This window comes from Nelumbo lutea, chromosome 5 (assembly GCF_056320005.1).
Source record: "Nelumbo lutea isolate HS-2025 chromosome 5, American lotus-T2T, whole genome shotgun sequence".
Taxonomy (NCBI): Eukaryota; Viridiplantae; Streptophyta; class Magnoliopsida; order Proteales; family Nelumbonaceae; genus Nelumbo; species Nelumbo lutea.
In genome coordinates, this window is record NC_142688.1 from 16466352 (window position 1) to 16492524 (window position 26173).

At 39.9% G+C, this 26173-nt stretch overlaps 1 protein-coding gene across 1 annotated transcript in view; it reads right to left on the minus strand.

Annotated features, from left to right (window-relative positions):
* Positions 1-7947: 7947 nt before the first annotated feature.
* Positions 7948-26173, minus strand: part of ASG2 (transducin family protein / WD-40 repeat family protein) — a 49623-nt gene continuing 31397 nt past the window's right edge. Inside the window, exons 15-20 of the mRNA XM_088945945.1 lie at positions 25910-26000; positions 20690-20785; positions 20535-20605; positions 20129-20256; positions 8914-9009; positions 7948-8343 (exon numbers count right to left, since the gene is read on the minus strand). Coding sequence (XP_088802071.1) covers positions 8928-9009; positions 20129-20256; positions 20535-20605; positions 20690-20785; positions 25910-26000 — 468 coding nt within the window. The 3' untranslated portion in view covers positions 7948-8343; positions 8914-8927. The remainder of the gene's footprint in view (positions 8344-8913; positions 9010-20128; positions 20257-20534; positions 20606-20689; positions 20786-25909; positions 26001-26173) is intronic.

Below are 26173 nucleotides of genomic sequence, written 5' to 3' on the forward strand. Positions count from 1 at the left end.
ACATAGCACTCTACCTTCGTACCAATCAGGGGCCGAAATAGCTTATTTACAAGTCTTTGGAAAGTTGCCCCGACGTTTTTTAGTTCGAAGGGCATGACTTTGTAGCAATACAGGCCGAACTTGGTTATGAAGCTGGTTTTTTCCTCATCGGATGGGTCCATCCTAACTTGGTTGTAGCCCGAGTAGGTATCCAGGAAGCTTAGCAACTCGTTTCCCGAGGTCGCGTCCACTAGGCGGTCAATTCTGGGGAGGGGGAAGCAATCTTTTGGGCAAGCTCGGTTCAGGTCGGTATAGTCAACGCACATGCGCCACTTGCCGCTTGCCTTTTTTACCAACACCGGGTTGGCCACCCAACTCGGGTAGTGGACTTCCCTTATGAAGTTTGCTGCAAGGAGCTTCTCAACCTCCTCGTCGATCGCTATCCAGCGTTCTGGGGCTAAGTTGTGTTTCTTCTGTCTAACGGGTCTGACTACAGGGTCAGTATTATGTTTGTGAGTTATCAGTCTAGGGCTAATGCCGGGCATGTTGGCCGTGGACCAAGCAAAAATATCTAAATTTTGAAGTAAAAAACTCACCAGTTCGGCTCATAGGGGTTTTCGATGGAAGCTCTGATGCTTAGTGTGCGAGCTGGGTCCGTAGTTGAAGTCGGGATTGCGACTGTTTCCTCCGTGGGCGAAGCTCGCTCCTCACCTTGCTCCACCGGCCGCTCCAGCTCGAGGTCGTCGGTCGCCTTGGTTTTTCCCTTTAGGGCGGCAACGTAGCACTTGCAGGACTCGAGTTGGTCGCCTCGCGCTACCCCAATACCGAAGTCCGTAGGGAACTTCATGGCCAAATAGTAGGTGGAGACCGCCGCCCGTAGGACATGCATGATCGGCCGCCCTATTATGGCATTGTATGGGGAGGGGGTCGCGACTACTAGGAAATCATGGTTGACTCTAACCGCACAAGGCCATGTGCCGAATTCCACAGGGACAATTATTTTTCCGAGGGGCCTAACTTCCTCTCTGCTGAAACCTACCAGGGGAGTGTTCGCGGACTTTAGCTCGCTCCTCTTTAACTGTAGCTGGTCGAATGCCGATTTGAAGAGGATGTCCGCTGAGCTGCCCGAATCTACGAGTACGCACCTGACCTCGAAATCGCTGATCCTTAGCTTAATGACAAGCGCGTCGTCATGGGGGTAGCGGACTCCTCGCGCGTCGTCCTCCGTGAAAAAGATTGGTTCTTCGGTCTTTGGTCTCTTTGGGGGGTTCCTTTCTTCGAGGGCCGCTTCGCGAACTGAAGTCCGGGCTGCTGCCCGGTACACCCCGCTACCACCGATCCTCCCACTATTACATGGATGGTTCCCCGAATTGGCCTCTCTTCCGGAGTCTGCTTTTGCAACGGTTTGGCAGGTCTGTTGCTAGACTCGGGTGCATCCTTTTCGTGCTCCCCTTGCCGACCTGCTTTATTATTATTGTTGTGCTGTACAAAGTTTCTCAAGTATCCGCGACGGATGAGTCCCTCTATCTCGTCCCGGAGGTTATTACACTGTTCGGTGCTATGACCATGGTCTCTATGGAAACTACAATACAAATTCTTGTTTCTATCATTCGGATTTCCCTTCAGGCGAGGTGGCCACTTAACATACGGAGCGTCTTTGATCGTCATTAAGATCTCTGTCCGCCTCGTGCTCAACGGCGTGTAGTCCGTTCGAACTGCTAGGGGGGCCCGGAAGGACTGGTTCGGCTTCGGCTCCCGGGTTGGGTTTTTTCTACTCACCGGGTTGGAGAGCTCGCCTTCTCTCTTTCTTTTCTCGCTTCCGCCTTCGGTTCGTTGGTTGATCTCTTCCTCTGTCCTCATGAACTTATCCGCGAGTTTGAGGAATTTGGCTACGGTCGCGGGCTGGTTGGCCACCATGTGCCATTTGAACTCTTTGTGCGTCACCCCTCTTTTGGCTGCCGCGAGCTGCACTACGGGGTCCAACCGCGGTATTTGCAAGCATGCCTCGTTGAACCGCTTGATGTAGCCCCGAATAGAAGCTCCTTCTCTTTGGACCACTCCGAAGATGCTTTCCGCTGTTCTGGGGCACCGTCGGCTGGTGACGAAGTGTGTGGTGAAGACTTGCACGAACTGGGCCCAGCACTTTATCGACCCGGGGGCCGGGTTCCTATACCAAGTGCGGGCTACCCCCCTGAGGGTGGTGGTAAAGGCCACGTACATGCACGATTTGCTAGCCCTAGCGAGGTGCATTTGCGACTGAAAGGCGTCAACGTGGTCGTTGGGGTCGAAGGACCCGTCGTACTTGTCCAGAGGTGGGAGCTTGAAGTCTCTGGGTAAGGGGACCGCCAGGAGTTCCGATGCGAGGGGGGAAGGAATGGAGAGAGCCGGGGTAGCCCCTACCTCGTCCGAGCTCGTGGCTTTGCCTCTGAATTCCGACAAGGCACGGGTGGCGGTTTGGCGACTTCGTCGGCGCCTTCGCCATTGAGCGGGCCTTGTGCTGGCGCTGTTGGCCTCCGTGTTACCGAGCTCGATGGGCCCGGAGTGCTGGTAGTCTGCCACCAGGGCGCTGAATCGGTTTTCGGTGAGCGGGAGCTCGGGCTTGGAGCGCCGGGGTGCCGACCTCGCGGGCGAGGTTCCCAACCCACCCGCGGGTTGCGAGGCGAGGATGACATTTTTCTCTCTTCGGCCTGGGGACGAGGCCTGGCTGTTGGGGTGGTTCTGGGGCCGGGAGGCCTTCGCCTGGCGGGGGCGTTCATCCTGTGGGGAGGCCTTGACCGGCCTCGGAGCGGGGTGGCGAGGTGGAAGTAGTGGTTGGTTCAGTGGCAGTTGGGGGAACTGTTGTTGCTAGTGATACTGGGAGATGTTGTGCAGCACTTGGTGCTGGTGAAGCTGGTGTTGCTGGAACTGTTGCATTTGGGCTTGCATTGCCCACATGCACTGCATCAGGTCCTCCAATCGGTCTTGGCTAGCTGCCAGGGGGTGGCAGTTGGTTCAGTGAAAGTTGTCTCAATGGGGAGAGGAAAGGGGACGTTTGTGGTAGGAGGGTTTACGGGTGCCACTGCTTGTGGCGTGTTCAGGATGGGGATCCCATCTGCCGAAAGGGGGATGGTGAACTGTCCAACGCACACTATGGGGACCTGAAGTTGCTCCCCGATGGCGTTTGTCTCCGTGCCACGTCCGGTGTTGCTGGAGGAGGCCATGAGTGTTGGGTTTTTTGAAGAAAAAAGGGGATATCGAAGTTTGGAGGGAGGCTTTTTGAAGCGTTTTCCCACAGACGGTGCCAATTGATGGAGCGCGATCCGGCTGGTCTTAGCTGTCCACTGCCTTGCTTCTGAACGGGGTAGCAGGGAACCTGAAACGGAACAGATGGGAAAGCTCCGGGGGGGGGAACCCGGCGTAGAGGCTCCGAAGCTCAAGTTAGAATCCTTCAAAAGCAAGGTAATACCAGATAGCGCAAAGTTTGCATACCTCCGTTGTCGGGGGGCAGGGGGCTCTTATAGTCACTTCGTGTACTCGTCCTGAGGCCCTTGTCAGATCGGGTATGATTACCCTTGTGCTTGTCAACTCGGCCGTCGTCCTTTCTGCTGAGACAGATCCGTCACTGCCTAACCGTCTAACCGGAGATGGCGGCGTCAGTGGTGGTGGCAAGTGGCCGTTTAGAGTGCTGCTGCCAAACGTCAGATCCCAAGTCAGTTAGGCGTGGCGCCCTCGGGCATGGACTTCCCTAGTGTCAGGCATGGTACGACTTGTTTGGCTTTGGTGCCCAGAAAATGATGCGAATTGCTGAGCGAGGCGGTCTTGAGCTCGGAGGTATCCCGAACTGTTACAAGGTGGGTCAACTCGGCGAAGTCTATCCCGAGCTGTTACAAGGTGGGTCAGCTCGGCGAAGTCTATCCCGAGCTGTTACAAGGTGGATCAGTTCGGCGAAGTGTATCCCGTACTGTTACAAGGTGGGTCAGCTCGACGAAGTCTATCCCGAGCTGTTACAAGGATCAGTTTGGTGAAGTGTATCCCGAACTGTTACAAGGTGGGTCAGCTCGGCGAAGTCTATCCCGAGCTGTTACAAGGTGGATCAGTTCGGTGGTGTGTCTCCTTGTTCCTGATTAGGCTTGGCCCCTTTTGCCGAGCTGTCGTTTCTGCCACGTGTCACATAATGAAGAGGTCGGGCCAAATCTTCCTTCATCAGTAATTTTATGAGATGTATCTAAATACGCTTTGGAAATGTATAGATACAGACAAAAAATCAAGATATGCATGAATATATTAGAAAATCCAAAAAAAAATCTTTAAAAATATGAATATCAATAAAAATGAGTTTTATGTGATTATACCTAATTTATTTAAACATGAAAACTATTCTTTAATGATTTATATAAAGTGTCGGGATATAATTAATAACCGTTGAAAAAATAATAGAAGAACTAAAATGTTTGTGTGTATATATACTAATATTTATTAATTAATATTTGTTATATATAGATTTATACAATATTTATTATGTATACTAGTTAATATATACCTTAATTTTTTATAAATAAATATAATTTATATTCATCTTATTATTATATAAGTATTATTAATCAAATTTTAGCATTTGTTGGGAAACATCCACCAAGGCAAGAAAATTACTTTAATATAAAAAAAACATGTTTTAATAAGCAATTAAGGTTGGCATAATGGTTAATTAATTATTATTGTAAGCAAATGACTTGGGAATGAAACTTGTTACCTTTGATTTGTGATTTTTAACAAGTTATTTAACTTAAATAACATTTAAAGAGATACTAATTGCCATAATTAAAGGTAACTCAAATTAGCATTTAATTAAATAATATTAGCATTTAGTGACATTTCAAACTTTAAGGCTTAATTAAAATTGATATTAATGAGAGAGAGAAGAGATAAATTAAATTTAAATTTAAATTTGATAGGAAAGTTAAATTAGTGTGTATCCGAAATGGTCCAAAGTCGATACATACTTGAAACGGTCCGATACGAGGTTGATATGGACGAAAAAAAATGAAACCATATAATTATACATGTTTAGTGTATCATAACTCTTCCGAAACGATACATATCAACCCGTATTGGCTTATACGTTGCAAATTTTAAAACCTCGATTCCCAATACAAGGCTGTAAAGGATGTTCAAACGGGCCTTGCATTGACTGAAACCGATCTCGTGGTTTAGTGTAGTTGAATGAATATTTCCTCTATACAATTGGGATCTATTTTTCACATAGGGTGTTTTATACCGACCTCACATGCATATCTCATCATACATTGAGAATATCTCTCATAAATAATAACATATAAATATGGGAGATGTTTCCAATGCATGGTTGGATGTGCCTATGAGATCAGTGTGAAGTGCTCTGTGTGAGAAGCAGATCCGATCTCCCCTCTATAACCCCATAACAAGCAACCTGAATCTGCTCCTCACACATAGCACCTCACCTAGAACTTATTTACAGGAGATGTTCCCAATGCATGGTGAGGTGTGCCTGTGAGGCGGTGAGGAGCAGATCCCACCTCCATAACAAGTAATAAATAATAAAATAGAATATGGGTTCGACTATGATATAAAAAAGATATGATATCCGAAAAACAATTGACCAATAAATCAGAATCATAAATGTGATAGGGAACATGCTGTTATTTATCAAAATTTATGGATGGATTTTGATTGGTCACAACTCTTTCCATATTATATATTTTCTGTATCATAGATTTTCCCCATAAATAAATAGCTAATAAGTTAGCGCAGGTGATGGTTTTCTGATTACCACAAACGCCAACAGAAACATGTGCACAGACAGAAGTGAGAAGACTGTTTTCTGTTGAGCACTCCATTCAAAGCCGACACAGAATTGGGAATCGCCTAACCACCCACCAACCGACGCAGATAAGTCTCTCCTTATCCTGTTCGTTCATATCGTTGGCTCCCAATATTAATTGTTTCACTCAGACAAAGTTCAATCATATTGAAATCAACCCCAATGCGTCGTCGTCGATGAATTGTCCTTCAGATTACATAGTACCATTGAGTATGAAGCAATAATCAAAATGACTGTTATATGGACATGTAAGGAGGGAGATGGGAGACAATCACCATCGACTAGTTGTTTAAGCAACAGAACTGCACCAATGCGAACGATTCCCCACATAATTAATTAGAGGATATATTTCATTGTAACTAATGATTCAGACTGGAGGACTGTTTGGTCAGCTTCTGAGGATTATTGGGCGGTGGACCACATTACCTCTGATTTATTTGAGTGCAAAAAAAAAAGACATGAATATATGATTTAAGTTGGGGATGAGTCGTGATATCTTAGACTCCCATGTTGATTTTAGCATGTTTTTTAAAATCAGACTGGACCAGATGGTTGGATCAGAAAAACTGGCAATTGGTCATCTGACCAGTTTCATTTTACCCAAAAATCATCATTTTGGCCAAAAACCATTGATTTGGTCAGCAACTACTGATCTGAACAGTTAAACCGTTCAAACTTTCCAGCGATTTTTGGCAGTTTTTTTGTCAGAACGGGCCACTAGTTTGGTTTGAACATTCGACCCAGGAACCGGACCCCTGAACAGTTTGTTGTCCGGTTCAACTTTAAAAACTTGAATTTTAGTGTTTTTCAACCAAATCCAAGTCCTCTTCTTTTACAATTAAATCTATTCAGCAAGCATAAGAAACCCGCATAAATAGTTAAATCTATTTTCTGCCTATCGAACTCAATCAAATTGCTATTTGTACTCTAGTTTCTATTTTTTTTTTTAATTTAAACTGCGTTTATTTCAACATAAAATCGGAGTAAACTAGAAAACAATTGTTTTTCCATGGGACTCAAATTGCTATTTGTACTCTAGTTTCTATTTTCTGCCTATCGAACTCCTCTTACAAAATTATAATGGAAGCATTTGCTATATATCAGAATAAACTAGAAAAAGCAAAAAACCGTTTTTTTTGGGGCTGTAAAATGGATGGGACTCATGGGAGTAATAGCTTAAATGTTTAAGTTTGAAAAATCCTATATCTTTACGAAGAAAAGATGTAAAGGGGGCAGAAAACAATTGTTTTTCCATGAGGGTAGAAACATTATTAGAAGATTTACTAAGGAGTCAAAGGTTGAAATTTTATAGAGGTTACTTTAAAGTAGCAGTGTCACAGATAGCATTGAAAAGCAATTTAGAATGCATATTAAATGTGCTTAGGAAACATTTAAATAATGGAATGATTAGGATAATTATGAATTCACTAGAGAAACTTGGTAATGGTAAAGGGCCTCATTTTTGTACCATATTTTATAAGGTCTAACATTTGTGATAATATGGCGAGGTGCCAACAGGCTAGCTTGTAAGGTCTCTGGCTAGTTTTAGCAGACTTGGGCCATGCTTGTACCCGTTCAAAGAAACCAAATCTTTTACTATAATTTATGATCAAGTTCTATAAACACGCAAGCATGCAAGCGCTCCGATTTTTAATAATATAGGTTTGTAGCATGAACAGAGAAATGACACTGCATGGAAGATGAACAAGCATTCAAGTGCGTGACCAAATAATCGTCCATTCATGTCAATAAACGGAAAATCAGGGTTTTTATGCCCACATAGCAACAGAAACAAGAATTGTCCAATTGCACCTTAAGTAGAGGTTACTGAATTTAAGGCTGCAAGCGAGTCAAAATTGAATTGGATATTAACCAGACACAAAGTTGATCAATTAATGGGATTCGAATCGTATCTTCTTCGAATCTTACCAATTGGATTCAATCTCATGTAATTGTTAATATAATAAACTACAACTTATTTCGTTATTTATCAAAGAAACAATACAAATAACTTTGGCATCATATATCATGCACAAAAAGAAAAAATAAATAAATAACTTGAAAACGACTGACACTCGAGCATGAGTATTTAGTAAATGGGCGCCACATTCAAAATAACTAGTATGCAGGTATAAACCTAAATTCAGATATGCATTCAAGTGGATCCAGATACGTATTTAAATTCAGACAAAAAACACTATTTGCAGCCCCAAAATAAACACGACTGCACAAGTTTTGCTAGTTTATAGGCACCTTATGAGAAAAATGATAATGATTTTACTGATTCAACATGTTATTTATATGCTTGACAAGGAGACTATGAGCCCCAACCTCAACTATACAAAAGCTTTGAGACTATTTATAGACAGCATTCTACCATCAATTATATATATAACCACAGCCACCATCCCGAGTGGTTAGAGAATGCAGGCTGAATTTCCACCACTTTTTGAACAGATTGACCAGTCCTGTCCTACCTCAACTCCCAACAGCCAATTGATCCATAGCTTGAGTTCGTAAGGCTAAGCCTGTTACAATTAAAAAAAAAAAAGAGGGGGGAGGTGTCAATCCCAGGTGTGTAATCATTATTGCAAGACTGAGCCAACCAGATGCACTTCATTACGCAGTGGGTAAGGTTTTAGTATGCCCCACTTGTAATTTCCAATGTTTGGCTGACCAATCACCAACTTCAGGACTGTTATTTGTAATATTGCCAACTTGAGAAGGAAGGGCAAACTTTATTTCACCAACGCAAAACTGAGGTGTGGCAATCCAAAAAATCCAAAGAGATGCATGTGAACTTTATTTCACCAATGTAACAGAGGCTAAAAGCAGTTCTTTTTCAAAGGGTTCATAGAAAGAAAAACTCAGAAAAATGCCTAAACCATGGGAACGCAACTGAGAAAGGTTTAAAAGTACATAATGACCCAAAGGCTTCTTGATATCGTCAAAGAAAACACTAGATTTAAATGTCACTTTTTTGTTGATTGATCACTACAATGGCAGGCCTACAGCTATATGGTGTAGAACACAACATAAATTGTAGCAGACAATATTCAATTCCATCAGGATGAGTGTTGTTAGGTGCAAATTACTACCTGTCAAATAAGGTTTAGCTCTGGGCACACTCAAATGGATGAAATGTTCCTTCAGCAAACTCATGCATCCTAAACCGTTCAAGAAGTTCAAAGGGCCTGTGGATGAGAAGTAATAAAATTAATATGATATCATGTATAAAAATGTTAAAAGACAAAGGGAAGAAAAATATATGAGTATGAGATTAATTAATATAATGGGGTGGCCCTATTGGACATGGTATTAGTCATCAATCTTTGTTCCTATACCCCCAGCAAAATAGAGTAGCTAAATGGAAGAATCACCATTTACTTGATCGTTTTACTCATAAGAAAGTTGCAAAGAAGTTTTATCTTATTGATAAAATGCCTGTGTATTTTTAAAGGTCAATCTCCTTTTTTGTTTTGTTTCCCACTTTATCTCCATTTCTGTTGATCCCAAGGTCCATTTCTGGGAAAATCAATTTTGCCATGAGTCCCAGTTTCTGAAATAAGAACATGGGTAAGTTGGTCAATGGAACCACAATCTCATTGACCAACTTTACCCCCTTCAAACTCCCAAAAGCGAATGGAGCCCAATAGTGATTGGATATACTTGTTTCATTCATCATTTGTGGCTTGCAACTAACAAGTTAAAAACAAGCTTTTAAATGTGTCTTTCTTGCCTATTCTAGAACCTAAAAGGACAGGAATTTGCATACCTTAATGTTACTTTCTAGGGGTGAGCAAACGGGTGGGTTCTACCTGGAACCAAATGGAATTGACCTTGAACCAGCCTTGAACCGAAACTACCTAATCAGTTACATGGTAGGGTCGGGTTCCAAATTCTTGAAACCAACCCCCACCCATGCCGGTTCCAGGGTCTAGGGGTTTACCCTACCCGAATTTACCTGATGAACCAGCCTTGCTTGGCCTTGGTGGAACTGATCTTTTTGGAACCTGCCTTGAAACTGAACTTTCCTTGAAATAAACCCTAGAATACTTTTGGGGATGTGAAGATTTGGACCCAAACATTCATGGTTATAAAAGCCATGGTCTCACTTGACCATTGAGTTATTTAAAGTGATTTGATCATTTGTTTTTGTCAACAGCTGTTATTTTTTCCTATGTATAGTACCGCAGGGGTACTATTGTATTCTTACTCCTTTTTATATTAGTTGCTGTAGCCCTAGTATATATATTAAAAAAGCTGCGCCGCCAGCAGTATCTTTTGCTCAGTTCTCTCCTCTCTTCGTCTCTCTCTTTTCTCTCTTCCATTCTTCTCTCCTTCATAACATGGTATCAGAGCAGGACTATCAGATCTGAAAGGAGAAGTCGAGTGAACAGTTTTTTTTTCCTTCTTCGCACCAGATTTCCAGATCTGCCGCCCTCATCTGCTGTTCGGCTGATTGAAGATCTCACACACTGAAGTAACTTTTTTCTCTCTCTTACCTTTTCTTCTGGTCGTGTGTGCCAGGGCAGAACCTGTACTAGGCCTGCCGATTGGATGTGAAGTGATCAGCACCTCTTTCTTTGCCTTTTTGTGGGGTCAACTGATACCTGTGAAACTGTAGGTCGTGAGGACCTTTTTGTGTGCTGCAACAGCAGCTTTTATGGTTAACTGAAGGTGAGAAAGTGACCAATACTTGCTGTAACAGTAGTCCTGTTGATGCGTAGGTCAAGAGATGACCTGTATGCACTGTGGCAACACTTGTGTTGAGCTTGTAAGTCAAGGGATGACCTGTTAGTGCTGTAACAGCACCTGTGTTTTTTCCCTTCAAGTGTTGAATTTCTTTAAGGCTGTGTACCCCATTTAAGAGTTGTTTTTGAATCTGAAATCACGAGTGGTGAAGATTCTGCTACATCCGGTGTTTCCTCAATGCTGAATGGAACGAGTGGGGGTGTGGATCTATCCTTTCCCATGGCTGTTATTCCTCTTGATGGTTTAAATTATTTAGAGTGGTCTAGAGGGATCAAGCTGTACATCACTGCAAGGGGAAAGATTGGTTATATTAATGGGAGAATCAAAGAACCACATTCTGGGAGTGCTGAATATGACAGATGGAACCAGGAAAACAGCATGGCCATGTCTTGGCTTTTAGTTTCTATGCAACCTCAAATAAGAAGGAATTTCATGTGGGCTGAAATGGCAAATGAGATCTGGGAACAAGCAAAAGCAACATATTCGGAACTGCAACACTATGCAAAAATATACCAGCTATAGGCAGAATCGTCTACTTGTAAACAGGGGGAGAGGTGTCTATCTGTGTACTACTCAGACTTGACCTCTGTCTGGAAGGAGTTAGATCATTATCAAAGTGTGGACTAGAAGTGTGATGAAGATGCAAAACTATACAAAAAACTCGTCTCCCAGCAGAGAGTGTTTGCTTTCTTACATGGTTTGAACCCTACATATGAATCTATCAGAGTCCAGATCCTAGGTAGCAAGGATCTTCCATCAGTTCAGGAAGTTGATGCTCTTGTACAATCAGAAGGAAGCAAAAGGAATTTGATGTGAAAGCTGAAGTGTTGTAACTGAAACAGTAGAAGAAAGGAGAAGACCAAGAGATGCCGTGAATGTCAAACTGAACTAACCCAGTCGACAATACTATTATTTATATTAAAGTACAGTACAATGTTACATGAAATGACTGGGATGCCCCTGATTAGTGATGGGACACCCAGACAACTTAAAACACTAAACAGACTCAGGCCCAGTACATAACAGCTTAAACTCAAATACATGCTTATAAGAACACTTATCAGCCGAACCATCAATGCATACAAAACCTTTAACCTAACATGATGAACAGTTCTGGAGGAGATGCAGTTGTGTTGGCAGCGAAAGGGAGTGTTACTACCGGTGGGGGAAATACTTCTAAGAAGGGGGATCTTCAGAAAAAGATGGATGACAAGGACAAATTGTGGTGTACTCATTGCCAGAAACCCTGATACACCCGAGACACATGCTAGGATCTTCATGGGAAGCCGAAATGGGCTTAAGATCTGAATAAGAAGCAAGGTTCAGATATGAATAAAAAGTCAGGACAACAAGGTACAAAAAAACACACTATGGAAAACATGGCTACTCATGAGAATCAGCCCCCCATTCATACTGTGACTCAAACACATTCATTTGAATCTGACCCAAGGGAGGATATTAAAAATTCCTTCCGTGACCATTTAGATCTCTATGGTAGAGCAATTCGTCAGATGGATGCTCCTCCCTCAACTTCATTTGCATCTACATCAGGTAACTCTGCCACATCTTTTCATGTTGCTTCTCATAACCCTGACACTCTCTTGGTCATTGATTCTGGAGAGTCAAAACACATGACTGGTACATCCTCTTACTTTCAAACCTATCACCTTCTTTCTGGAAGAGACAAGGTGAGACTAGCTGATGGATCATATACTACCATAGATGGTCAAGGAACCATTTCTCTCCCTCTCGGCCTTACCCTCTCTAATGTTTTACATGTTCCGAAATTTCACATTAATTTGTTCTCTATTAGTAGTATTACTAATTCCTTAAACTACTCAGTGACCTTTTTCCCTTCTTACTGTGTGATCCAGGATCTAGCCTCAGGGAGGACGATTGGTAGAGGATGTATGGTTGATGGACTTTACATGCTGGAGAATAAGGCTAGTCTTCAAGTCATAGAGTCTAAGAGTCAGTCCTGTAAGAGTCAAGTTTATTTATGGCATTGTCGTCTTGGTCATTTATCTTTTGAGTCTTTAAAAGTGGTGTTTCCAGAATTGTTTAAGACGGTGTCCGTTTCAAATTTCTCTTGTCAAACTTACCAATTGAGTAAGCAATGTAGAACTCATTTTCTTTCAAAAAATAATAAATCTGAATTTCCTTTTCACATTGTTCATTCTGATGTGTGGGGCCCTGTTACTTTTACCATTTGAGAGTGGCTACAAGTATTTTATTACCATTATCGATAATTATTCAAGATATACATGGGTATATCCCATGCGAACCAGGAAAGAAGTACCAAAAATTATCCAAGATTTTCAACGTTTGAGAGTGGCTACAAGTATTTTATTACCATTATCGATAATTATTCAAGATATACATGGGTATATCCCATGCGAACCAGGAAAGAAGTACCAAAAATTATCCAAGATTTTCAACGAATGGTCTTCACCCAATTTCAAAATGAAATCCAATTTTTTCAGTCAAATAATGCTAAAGAGAATTTTCATAGTGATCTCACGGAATTTTTTTGCATCACGTGGCTCACTTCACCGTATCTCTTGTGCCCGAACACCACAACAAAATGGTGTTGCTGAAAGAAAGAACCGACACCTCCTTGAAGTGGCCCAAGGTTTACTACATATGAATGTCACAAAATGCTTTTGGCTTGAGGTTGTCCTTTGTGCTACCTACCTCATCAACCGTATGCCCTCTCGTTGGTTAGAGTGCAAAGTCCCACATCAACTTCTCTTTCCTAAGGCCCCCCTTCTTCCCATTCCTCCTCGTGTGTTTGGTTGTCGTTGCTTTGTCCAAAATTTGTCCCCCACTCGTGGAAAATTGGATCCTCGTGCTATTCCTCGCATATTCCTAGGGTACTCCTTCACTCAGAAGGGATACCGTTGTTTTGATCCTGTTTCTCGAAAATCCTATGTTTCCATGGATGTCTCTTTCTTTGAGAGTGAGCCTTTTTTCCTTGTTTCTCCTCGGGGGGAGAGTAGGAATGAGGAGAAACCGGTTCAGCTCCCTCCTCTTCCTGATCCTCCTCCTTTTCGTGTCTTCTTCCGTCGTCACAAAGGCCAACCAAATTCAAGAGTTGTGGAGAATGCAGAAGTTGTACCTCCAATGCCATTAAACTCTTCGGGGGCGAATCATACTCACTCAGGTATCTTGGTTCCCATTGATGTCCTTGACCCCATTGTAATTGATACCTCTGTTGCTAATGACCTTGACCTTCCTATTGCTCACAAGAAAGGTGTTAGATCGTGCACCACTAAACACCCAATTTCCAACTTTGTTTCCTATGAAAACATTTCACCCTCTTTTCGAGCCTTTCTCACATCCATTGACAATGTCCCTATCCCTAAGAATGTGGCTGAAGCTCTTTCAACATCTGAATGGACAGATGCTATGAAGGAAGAAATTAATACCCCTCATAAAAATGGCACATGGGAACTTGTAGATCTTCCTAAGGGAAATGATCCAGTTGGATGTAAATGGGTGTTCACAGTCAAACATAGGGTTGATGGCACGGTGGAGAGGTATAAAGCTCGTTTAATGGAAAAGGGGTTTACACAAGTATATGGAGTTGATTATGCAGAGACTTCTGCACCCGTTGCCAAGATGAACTCCATTAGAGTTCTATTCTCTCTTGCTGCTAATCTTGACTGGGATCTACATCAGCTTGATATCAAGAATGCATTCTTGAATGGTGACCTTGAAGAGGAAGTTTACATGATACAACCCCCTGGATTTCAGGCTCAAGGCAATGAACAAAAGGTGTGTGGGTTGAAAAAGCCTTTATACAGGCTGAAACAGTCATTGCGAGCCTGGTTCAACAAATTCCATGCAGTGGTTCAGCAGAAAGGATACAAGCAATGTCAATCTGATCACACATTGTTTGTGAAAAGAGAAGGTAAAATTGCTGCTTTGATAGTATATGTTGATGATATAATTATCACTGGCAACTGGAAGGATGAAATCCAAAAGTCGAAGAGTTTTCTTACCACACAGTTTTAAGTAAAGGATCTAGTTCCTCTAAGATACTTCATAGGAATTGAAGTTGTCCACTCAAAAATGGTTATTTTCATTTCCCAAAGGAAGTATGTCCTAAATTTACTCTAGGATACAGGAAAAATGGGAGTGAAGCCAGTTGATTCCCTTATTGATCCTAACCATAACTTAGGTGACAGCCAAGGTGAACCTATCAAGGATGTGAAACAGTTTCAGAGACTTATAGGGAGATTGTTATATCTTTCTATGACCCGCCCAGACATTGCTTATGCAGTTGAAGTCCTTAGCTAGTTCATGCATTCCCCTATGACCACTCATCTTGAAGTAACAGAAAGAATCCTCCGATACCTTAAAAGGTTTCCAGGTGTTGTCTTGTTGTTTCAAAGGCACATACATTTGAAAGTTGATGTGTATACTAATGCAGATTGGGCGGGATCCCTAAATCACAGAAAGTCAACTAGTGGTTACTGTACCTTCATAGGAGGAAATCTAGTTACCTAGAGAAGCAAAAAGCAAAGTGTGGTAGCTAGATCCAGTGTTGAAGCTGAATATCGAGCAATGGCTCATGGAGTGGCTGAAATTATGTGGATAAAGAATCTGTTGAGTGAGTTGGATTTTCCAGTGGACAGACCTATGACCCTATTCTGTGATAACAAAGTGGCCATAAACATTGCTGCTAACCCTATGCTACATGATACAACTAAACACATCGAAATTGACAACCATTTTATCAGAGAGAATCACAAGGGAAGTTTGTACTCCCTATGTCGGCTTTGAGGATCAACTTGCAAACATCTTTACAAAAGGACTACACCACTCACAACATCATGATTTATGTGACAAGTTGGGCATGATTGACATCTATGTCCCAACTTGAGGGGGAGTGTTAACAACTGTTATTTTTTCCTATGTATAGTACCGCAGGGGTACTATTGTATTTTTACTCCTTTTTATTTTAGTTGTTGTTGCCCTAGTATATATATTAAAAAAACTGCGCCACCAGCAGTATCTTTTGCTCTCAGTTCTCTCTTCTCTCTTCTTCCATTCTTCTCTCCTACATAACAGTTTTCATTTTAATTTTTGAATGTGTACAATAAGTAGTGTAAAAGGTAATATCTACAAAATTTTAATTTAATTTATAAATTTTTAATCATATAATGATAATCTACACATTATGTTATCTAATTTAATCAATAAATATAATATAAGTTTTAAACTATATTATATTTATTAAAAACCAAGTTTCTAAAAAACATGTCTTTTTTGTGAAGGGGGAGAGTAAAGGAAGTACAGGTTCCATGGGTAGACCCTGGAACCGACCTTCATAGGGTAGCTCCAGTTCAAAAAACCTGGAACCGACCCCTACAGGGTAGGTTCCAGGTTCTGCCATGGAACCGAAACGAACCGGCCCATGCTCACCCCTATTACTTTCTTTGAAAATGTCCCTTTCTTTGTTGACGGTGTAGCGTATACATAGAGGAAAGGTTCAACTTCTTTCCCATTGCCAGATTCATCTCCAACTCTCAACATAGACCTCCCAATTGCCTTTCATAAAGGTAGGAGATCTTGTACTGCATATCCTATAAATAGTTTGTCCCCTTGTTATCTTTTGCTTCTGCAACTAAGACAATTGAAAAAGCTATTGATCTCACATTTGAAAGAAAGCAATTGAGGAGGAATTATGTACACTACAAGAGAATAGTATCAGGGAACTCACTACTTTACCACCTGGATAACATGTTGGCTGTTGATAGGTACAATGAAAATTTTGCCTAATGGACTTATGGAGTGTAGAAACCAGACATACAGGTGGATTACTCTGAAAACACTCTTCACAGTTTCCAAGATCAATTTAGTGCACATTATTATATCCCTTTAAAGATACATTAGTCCAGCCATTGGAGGTAATCAACTTTAGATCTTCTACCAAAGCTGGTAACTGTTGTGACTTTCCATACCCAACGGAACCTGAAAATCTGAAAATAATGTTGCTCTTGTGGTCTCTTATTACTCCTCTCACACCTGATGCTCCTGGATTACTGAGATTGCAGTCATCAAAGTTAAATTTCAGTCATTGCTCAGCAGATGTCTCTGACTCTACATTTTGTTGATTTCTAATTTGGTGCTCTGCAATAATCTGACAACCTCTCTAAATCATCATGTTTACTCTGAACTCATCACATGCTAAAGCCAATGTGCAATTCTCACCAATTATCAGACCTATCAACGCTCCCCTCCGTCTTCAAAGATCCTGGCATTTATCCCCCCCTCAAAGTCTACATAAGGCTGCAGCCTTGTGCACTGCCTTTTTTTTTTTTTGCCTTCTAGTGCAAAAAGCAGTTGGGTTTATGATAGACAATTTCACAACATTAGTTGGAGCAGCCCAACCACTCCCTAACAGATGAAAGAAGTGCTTCCACACCTGAGTGGCATAATGACAAATCAAAAGAAGATGACTAGTGTTTTTCCAGCCCCTTAAGCAAACACACGCATGAGGTAATAGACACCATGATCTCCATTTCCCTTTGGAGTCCATGATTTGTTTTAATAACCTCACTGGCAGCTTCCCAACTGATGAATTTCACCCTTGGGGGAACAGGGATTCCCCACAATGGTTTGGCAGGAAAAAGGTTCGTTTAAGATAGGTGGTATAGGGATTTAAAAATTGGATCCACAAGTGGACTGTTGAATAGAGTTTGGAACCCAGACCAATCTACAATAAGCATCCTAAGATGCATTATTTAGGTCTTCTAAGAGAACGACTAGGTCATCAATTTCTGAATCTCTCAATCCCTTCATTAAATCCAGGTTCCAAGACTACCCATTTTCATTCATGAAAACCAAATCAGTAATGAAATTGCTATTGGAAGTGGAGAGATTCAGAAATTGCTATTGCAAGTGGAGAGACTCAGAAATTGTTATTGGAAGTGGAGATATTGTAGAATGTAGATTGTAGGAAATTTTTGGCAAAGAAGAGACTTTCCCCACCAAAGGTCTTCCCAAAACTTCATCTACAAGCCAAATACTAGATTGTACCTCAAATATTGAGAAAAGGTGGAGAGCAAAATCGGGATAGATTTCCATGAACTTTTAAATGTGGAATTTCTAGCTGACCCAAAATCCCATCCCTTTGGGTGCAATTTATAGATACTCTTTATTACAAAATACCACAGTGACTCAGTTTCTTTCCGGAATCTGCACAGCCATTTACCTAGCCAAGACACATTCTTTTCTTTCAACCTCCCTATTCCCAGTCTTCCATCTTCCTTGCTTTTATACACCTCTTTCCAACTCATTAAATGATCATAGGCAGTTACCTAGATTGGCAAATTCTCTCATGGATTCATTGGCTAGAATAGGGTTGACACAGTTGAATTGTATCAGAGTGCTAACTACCTTGAGTGTAGGATGGATTGGCTTTGTGGTTTGGGTTCTTTTTTATGTTTTTGTTCAATTGTCACCTCACAAGCATGTACATACTTTCTTTCACTTATTTAATAAACTATTTCCTATCCATTAAAAAAAAGAAAAAATGGATAGGGAAAGAAAAGAAAAGTCTAAGATGAATTGGTACACCTTAGATCAGCCTCATGAGATAATGCAAGCATGGAATCTCTTTTTTCCCAAAGCTCGAGGACATATTTTTGTGGAAGCAATGTTTAAAAAGCACAAAATGCAAGAAAAGTGCAAGGACCTTCTAGTGCCCAATGCACAAGGCAAGGCATGCATCTTTTCAAAACAAAGGGGCAAATTGTGTGTATGGGTGTTTGTGTGTGTATAAGAAATAAAAAATATAAGTAATACATAAAAAATGCAAACCTAAACTTAAAAGAAACTAAATGTTTTAAAAAGCCCGACGGCTAAAATTAAAATACATGAGCACAACATACAAAACATATTGTGAAAGTGAAAACAAAATATGTGGATTGTACTGAAGTGCTTCGAGCACTCAATAATTCATGCATGTGAAGCTTTCAATGTGTTTATTTATCTCCTTGTTGCATTGCTTCAAGTATCTGGTATGATGTTAAACATCTTGGATTCCTAATTCTAGGAGACCAGTTATCTTCCTCCATAAACGACCCTTGAGGCAAGCCTAAACAAATCCAAGTGGTGGTTTGGGGCAGTGACCCCAACCTAAACCTTTGGCCTGAATATATGAAAGGGTTGGTTTTGTGATTTTAGTCACAGTTCTTTCCATTTTAGGATTAGGGAGCAGATATTAGTTGTATTTTTATTGACTTAGTGCTTCTTTAGTGGAAAATTTTCTATTTTAGATCCTGTTTGCTATTTGAGAAACAAGTCTTAAAGTATTTAAAAGGTCTTTTTTTTTTGTTTATTTTAGAAGTTAATGGACCATTTTTTCTGTGGGGCTACACAATTGGGGAGTTGGCCATCCACCAAACCCATAACCCCCCCAACCCTAGTGCAGGCGGGATTTGATCCCAAGTTTCTGCTACAACCAGCTGGAGACCTTAACAACCATTCAGTTGGCACCTTGCAAAGTTAATGGACCATACTAGTGTACAAATAGCAACAATAGATAATTTCAAAGTTGATAAACCATTACAAATGTATAAAACACATGAGATTGTACCCAAAAAAAATAGCATAGTTAAAAAAGGCACTTGCTCGGGCTGACGTGCACCTTTTGAAAGGGACCACCTAGTTCAGGTGAGCACAGTTGTCAAAGTGACGCCTAGGCGACAAGGCACCCTTGGAGGCTCACCTCACCTAATCACCAAGCAGTTCTGTATATATTGTGTTATAAAATACTTTTATGGTCTTAATTTTTTTGAGATAGTAATTAAAAAATAGACATTATTAAACTAAAATATTAATTTTGTGTGTTTATATACTAATCTCTTTTATGATTTTCTTATTTCTTAGGGTTTAATCAACACAGACATCGCTAACTGCTGTATTGAACCATCAAAGACTTCAAAACCAGAACCAAAAGTAAGGAAGAACTTAAGATTTTGTCTAATCAACACATTTTCATTTCTTTCTTCTTTTTCTTCTCATGAATATGTTGATTTTCTATACTTTAACATGAAGTTTATACTTTTCTTATGAAAATTATGGGTGATTATTAAGTAAACATGGTTATGGAACCTAGGGAAGTTCCCTAGGATATATGTTTTTTATTTAAAAAAAAAAATTGATAACAAGGCGCCTCCCTGTCACCTAGCCTCACCTTGGTGCCTTGAAAACTATGCAGGTGAGTCCCCTGCCCTAAAATGCACCTTGCCCGGGCACCTAGGTGCACCTGAGACATGCCTTTAAAAAACGTGTAAAAGATGATCCAACCTCCAAGGATTTGCAAGTACTAATATATTGGGTTTTAGACTTTCCAGGGTTAAAGACAGCAAAAAGAGAAGAATTTAGGAGAGATTGAAAATACATTGTTAGATGTTGGCTCACATACTTTATGTATAAAAGTTGCTCAAGTTTACTATGCTTAAAAACTAATGAATGTGGCAGAAATTGATCCATGTACAATACATTTATCATACCAGTACTGTAGCACAAGTTTTAGATACTTACAGCAGAGCTTCACAGTTGCGACGCATCTTCTGTTGATTGTTTTCCATGACAGTCAGCACATCTGCAGTGTCTGGCCCCATGACACCTCCAGCTACCATGGATGGCATTATGGCCCTTGGTGTCCATATCTATATAATGGAAGATAATCAGAAACTCAAGGGTCAGAAACTCTTCGTCTTCCCACTCTTCCTTCTTATTCCTTGTGTTAGGATAAGTGCCAGGAGCTACATGCTAAGGGCAAAGAATGGTTTGAACCTTCTCCACCTCTCCCCGCATGCACCCCATTTTCTTATAAGAAAGTGATTAGTGGAATGAAGAAAAGTATTTTACAACTTATAAAATGGAAAAATCATCAATATTTATCCTCAACTAAAGGAACTTTAAAAGATCTATTCAACAAACTCACTTTAATTGTGTGATCAATCCCACTGGTTGCAACACTGCAATCAAATGGATGGCACTGTATGCAGTTGACAACTAGCCAAAAGAAACAGTAACTTAAGATAACATGCAGAGGGATAATATGAATAGAATTAATTCATGCTAGATAGATCACCATACCAGTTTCATCACCAAGAAGCATTTTTATCAGTCTTCCAGTTCTCTTGTGCCAAATGAACCATCTCCCATCATCACTTCCACTGGCAACATATTCACCTGTAAATTATCATTTAGGAGAAAAAAGAATGATAAGAATAATTTCCCTACAGCTTCTACTGGCATTTACAAAACATATCCTAACAATAAAGATGTGAACAGATATCAGGAAGCAACAAGCAATTTTCTTCATGTCTGTACTTTTAACAGTTCACACTTTGCAGGGTTTAAGAAATGACGTACAGGAATGCTGGTTCCACCTTTAAATCATCAACTCCATTTTTATTAGTAACCAGATCAAGAAAACATTATTGAAAATGAGAAAAGTAGGTATAGGTACAAGAGAGAAGAGTGACAGTACATACAAAACAAAGAGTATACAAAATACATTCCAGATACCATAAAGAGAACCTCCCTCTGGACGGGCCATTGAGAGGTGAATCTTTTGTCAAGGAAGGAATCAATTTTCCATATTAATGAATACAGCTAGACAACAGAAAAATGAGATAGGCAGCACATGCCACTTGACTATGAGATTTAGACAAGTGCCAGGTTCTCAAGAGAATAGAAAGAGAAGTTTTAGGTGAACTAGCAATGAGACAGCCTCCTCTTTAAGGTTCCTAAAAATTTATAAGTTCCAATATATGCCATCAGAGACAGAAGCAAAGTTGTACGGACAATCCTAAGTGGATGAAGCATTATGTCAGACGCTAAGGGTGATCATGGGTTGGGCCCAGGTTGGCCTTAGGCCAGGTCTATGGCATCTAACGATAAAAATTTAATTATTTTAAAAACTTTAAACTAAATAATGTATAATAAATGAAAATAAATATTTCACAAACCCATAGTAGATTGGGCTTGGCTAGGATTTATGCCTATGGTACAAAAAAAAGGCATGGGCCTCATTTAATTCCAAGGCTTGGCTTGCCTAGCCTTTATAGTAAGTGTAGTGTGTAGTATGCTGTTCCAAGTCCCACATTGCTTGGGAAAGATAATGGAGCCCTTGCCTATGAGGAAAACTCTCATATTTGAGTTGACTCATGTGTTGACACATGCCATTTATATGATAAAATTTTTATATCTATGTAAAACATTTACTATAAAAAATATATTTGCATATATAACATATAAAATATATATAATATTTATAATGTGTATATATAATATCAAGTATATATAGTTTATTATATATAATATATTATCATATAAAAATATTATGTGCATTATATATTTATATATAATAAAATATATTATAGTATATTGTGGGCCCAAGCCGAGCCGGGCCAAGAATAATCACCGCTACAAGACACCTAGCACTCCATGGATTCTTTAATGAACATTTCCAAATAACATTTCCTTTTATCTAATTGCTTATTTAACATAAATGAATAGGTAATGCCGATAATGGATGCCATTTTTCCTATAAAACAATTACTAAATATCAAGGTTGAACTTCACCATAAAGAGATTTTGATTATGGAGATGTACTAGAGCAGCCAGCATTTGATTAGTTTGGGAGGAGAGATGCTAGAATCTTCAAGGCAGAGATTGCACCAAAAGAGGTTTTGATTGTTAATTTGAAGATCAAAGTTATTCATTGGGAAAAAACACTACCTATTTTCCACTCCTCGATGAATGACTTGATTAGAAATTGGCAATTTTGTGCCTCTTCCTTGTCCACATCCTTGGCACCAACACTCTATTCTTGGTTTCCTCTTTAGATACAATGACAACACAACGGCTGCTCTATACTCAGATCCTATTGAAATCGATTACTCTATAAGATCAGAACTATTGGAAGCCCTTCATGGACTGCGATAATTAGAAGGGATCAGCACTTGAGCTGATTGGTATTAGGAGATTCAAGGACTATTGTTGAGTAAGCCCAGGCAAGGGAGTTAGGGACCTTGGCAGCATAGATATATATCGAGGGCAATTAAGCATATTGCTAGAGTTTTGGGAGCTATGTACCATTGGGTTCAGAGAGAAAGTAACCATTTGGCATATGGGTTAGCTAAATAGGGGGCTAACAGATCTCAAATGTACTTGGGGACCATCTCGGGAATGGATGAATGATTGTAGCTTATAAGTTTAGTGGACTGTGGGCGGGTAGCATTGTTAGCCCAAACTGAGGGGGTGCAATTAGATTGTAGTTGTACCGTATATAACACTGAATTCTTTTCATAAATTAATGAAATTCTTGGTAATGATCAAAGCACACACACGCACACGCGCGCACACACACACGCACACAATCAGATGGTTTTTTTTAATCAAATCCCTTCTGGTATCATGTCTTTTCAGGGCAGCATACCATTTTTATAGGTATAATGTTAGAATTTGAAAAAAAAAATAAATGAACTATTTTAATGCTTCATATCCATGAGTCCCTGTTTTTCACTTTGCCAAGTTAAACTCCCAGACATGGGTTGGATTCCGATTCCCGTGTCCATCTCCACGCAACATTGGCCAAATGACACAAGTAGAATTAGATCTAGATATGTTGAATTGAAAGGTGAATGAAGGCCAATAAGAGAGACCTACTTCCTACCAAATGTCGAACCAAAACCTTACTGTATTCTGGCCACCACATCAAGTCCAGTGATAGGAATGATATAAGGATGGAAACCAAGGACTGGCAAGAGTGTTTGGATGAAAAAGAGAGAATTACCACCAACACCAAGATTGCAGTATATCCCAGAGCTTATATCAACTGCAAACCCCTGAGACAAGACAACCTGAACATAATCCCAACCTCCTCCTGCACCAAAATAAATCGCAAGCAGTTCCCTTTCATGAATCCTGTCCTAAAAATACCTTTAATGCCCACTGGTCCTGGTTTTCTCAAAAAGCAACCATCAAAGTTAAGCTTGATTGATCATTGGAATGGGGGATTAAAATTTCAAAGCAGAAAAGAAACCTCTCTAGAAATAGAAGAGGAAGCTACATGATCCATCCTTACTATCCATGTTAAAATCCTTAATTCTTCTATAATAAGCCACTATAATAATGATGAGACCCAACAGTACAACTTCCAGTAACTTTCTTTTATCCGTGAAACTCTAGCACTCCTCTTAGTGCAAATTGACCAGAAGATCTCAAACACATCCACATGGTCTTAGAACATGATGCCCAACATCCAGAGAGCCATACTAAGATGTATCAAATAATATGGGAATATCCACCAAGTGTTCTCAATGCAATAAAGTGATGACTACAGGGTTTTGGCTTCTCTAGTTGATGCAATAACTGGTTGGTGCCTGGACACTGATTAATCGATAAAGAAAAGATCTAAATTTAAGATATCAATGCAATCTCATAAGTTAATATAGAATACAATTATGCAAGAAAAGAATGATGTTGAGCATTTAATTTACGGTTCTTGTTTTGAAAACAAAAGAAAAAGTTAGGCTGGATGGGCTAGAATAGTGAATCACAGTCCTTGTTTTCCAAAGAAGAGTTCAACCTTGATTGTTAGATGTGCCCTTTGTTTGTGGAAACTCCATTCCAACACACTATTGATTGGAAGAAAAAAGAACTTTGCTTCACTCCTTTATTTTATGCCTTTTTTCTATGTTATATATTGCCATCTAATCATATTCAATCACAAATATTTAAAGCAACATCATGAATACTAAGTTGACTAAGCTTACTGTCACTTTTATGAATACTAAGTTGGTTAGTCATAATTGACTAGTCAACCTAGTTGATGCTTAGATTTCTTAAGCAACGACAAAATGAGTATTGACCAACTAGTTAGTGATGTGGTCAGTCTATCCATCAAGTGGCTAGTATATAATAAAACACAACCATATTCTCTACTATCTCAAATAACAAGAAATACAAACAAACAAATAAAGCTTTAAAATTATTTTGTGGTTGACTAAGTTGATTGTCATTTTTTATAGATACTAAGTTAAACTAGTCATTAATCAACTAGTCACCCTAGTCAATGTTTAGACGTCTTAGGCAACCAGATCACGAGTATCAACCGACTAGTTACTGATGCCGTCAGTCTAGTCCTCAACTGACTATAACAAAATGCAAACATATTCTAAACTATTTCGACTCAAATAATTAAAGATACAAACAAACAAATTAAGCTTTAAAGCTACTTTGGGGTTGACTATGTTGACTGTCATTTTTTATGGATACTAAGTTGACTACTTATTAACCGACTAGTCAACCTACATGATCACATCATGAGTTTTTCTTTCTTTTTTAAATAAAGAGTGCAATTGTGACAACCCAAAGAATGGATGGAGAACCCATAGACATAGCCAGTCCTACAAACAAGCCAAAAACAAAGCCTCCTTATTGACTTCTTGCTTAGCTAAAGCATCAGCCATTTAAGTTGCTGATCTTCTTGCCCACTTAAACTGCACTCCAAGCTATCTTGCTAAGCTCATAATTTCTCTTGGCAGTTGTCTGAAGGACCGTGTTTCTAAGCTTCTTGCGTGCATCCAAACCTAATACCAGCTTGGAATCTCCTTCTACGTCTAACTGTTGCATTCTCTATTATTTTGCCAGTCTGAGACCTTGGAATCAGGCCTTTACTTCTGCCCTTAAAGAATCATATCATGAGTATTGATCAACTAGTTAGTGATGAGGTCAGTCTAGCCCTCAACTGACTAGTCTGCGAACTAGTTAATGGTTTGATAACGTTGCATTGCCACCAATGGTGACCATATCTCACCAAAAAATGTAAATATGTGATCCAAAATTCCAATCACAAAGGAATTTAGATCAATAGGGGGTGCTTGACTCGTATGGATACTACAAAGAACACACATGGGGTCAGGGACCATTGCAATTGTCTAAGATGAAGCATACAAGACATGCTATTTTTCATGTGTATCACCTCCCAACTGAACACTTTGTTTTTAATGGGTGGAAGTGGAACCTAGCCAGGCAGCTTTTTAGTGAGAAATTAAATAACCTAAGCAAAGAGGGCATTGAAGAAAAGACCCCAGCTGTTTTTTTCTTTTTTTGAAACCTACATGGTATCAGAGCATGTAGTTTTGTTGATAGCATGAATGTTGTTTACCATAAGAGTACAACAAAGAATATATTAATAAGAACAGAAGGCCTTTTCTTAGAAAAGTTAGTTTAAGATTTAATATGGTCCACATAGTTTTCACATCAGAATTAAGTGGAAGACAAATGCAATCTAGTCCAGCTTACCTCTTTGGCCAAGAAAACTAGCCTGTTTTATGTCAGTCCCTACATTACAATGGCCAACATATCGTTGCTTCATATCAGTTACTGCTTCAGGCTGCAATGAGGATAACAGAAGTTCAGTGGATAACGAAAGCCTAAACTCAGCTTTTGATTTCTTGGATGAAGAAAACAAAAGAAGGAAAAAAAATCAGAAAAATAACAACAAAATGTGCCTTTCTTGATAGGTAATATAACTTTATTGATTATAAAAATGGTAATACATTCCTT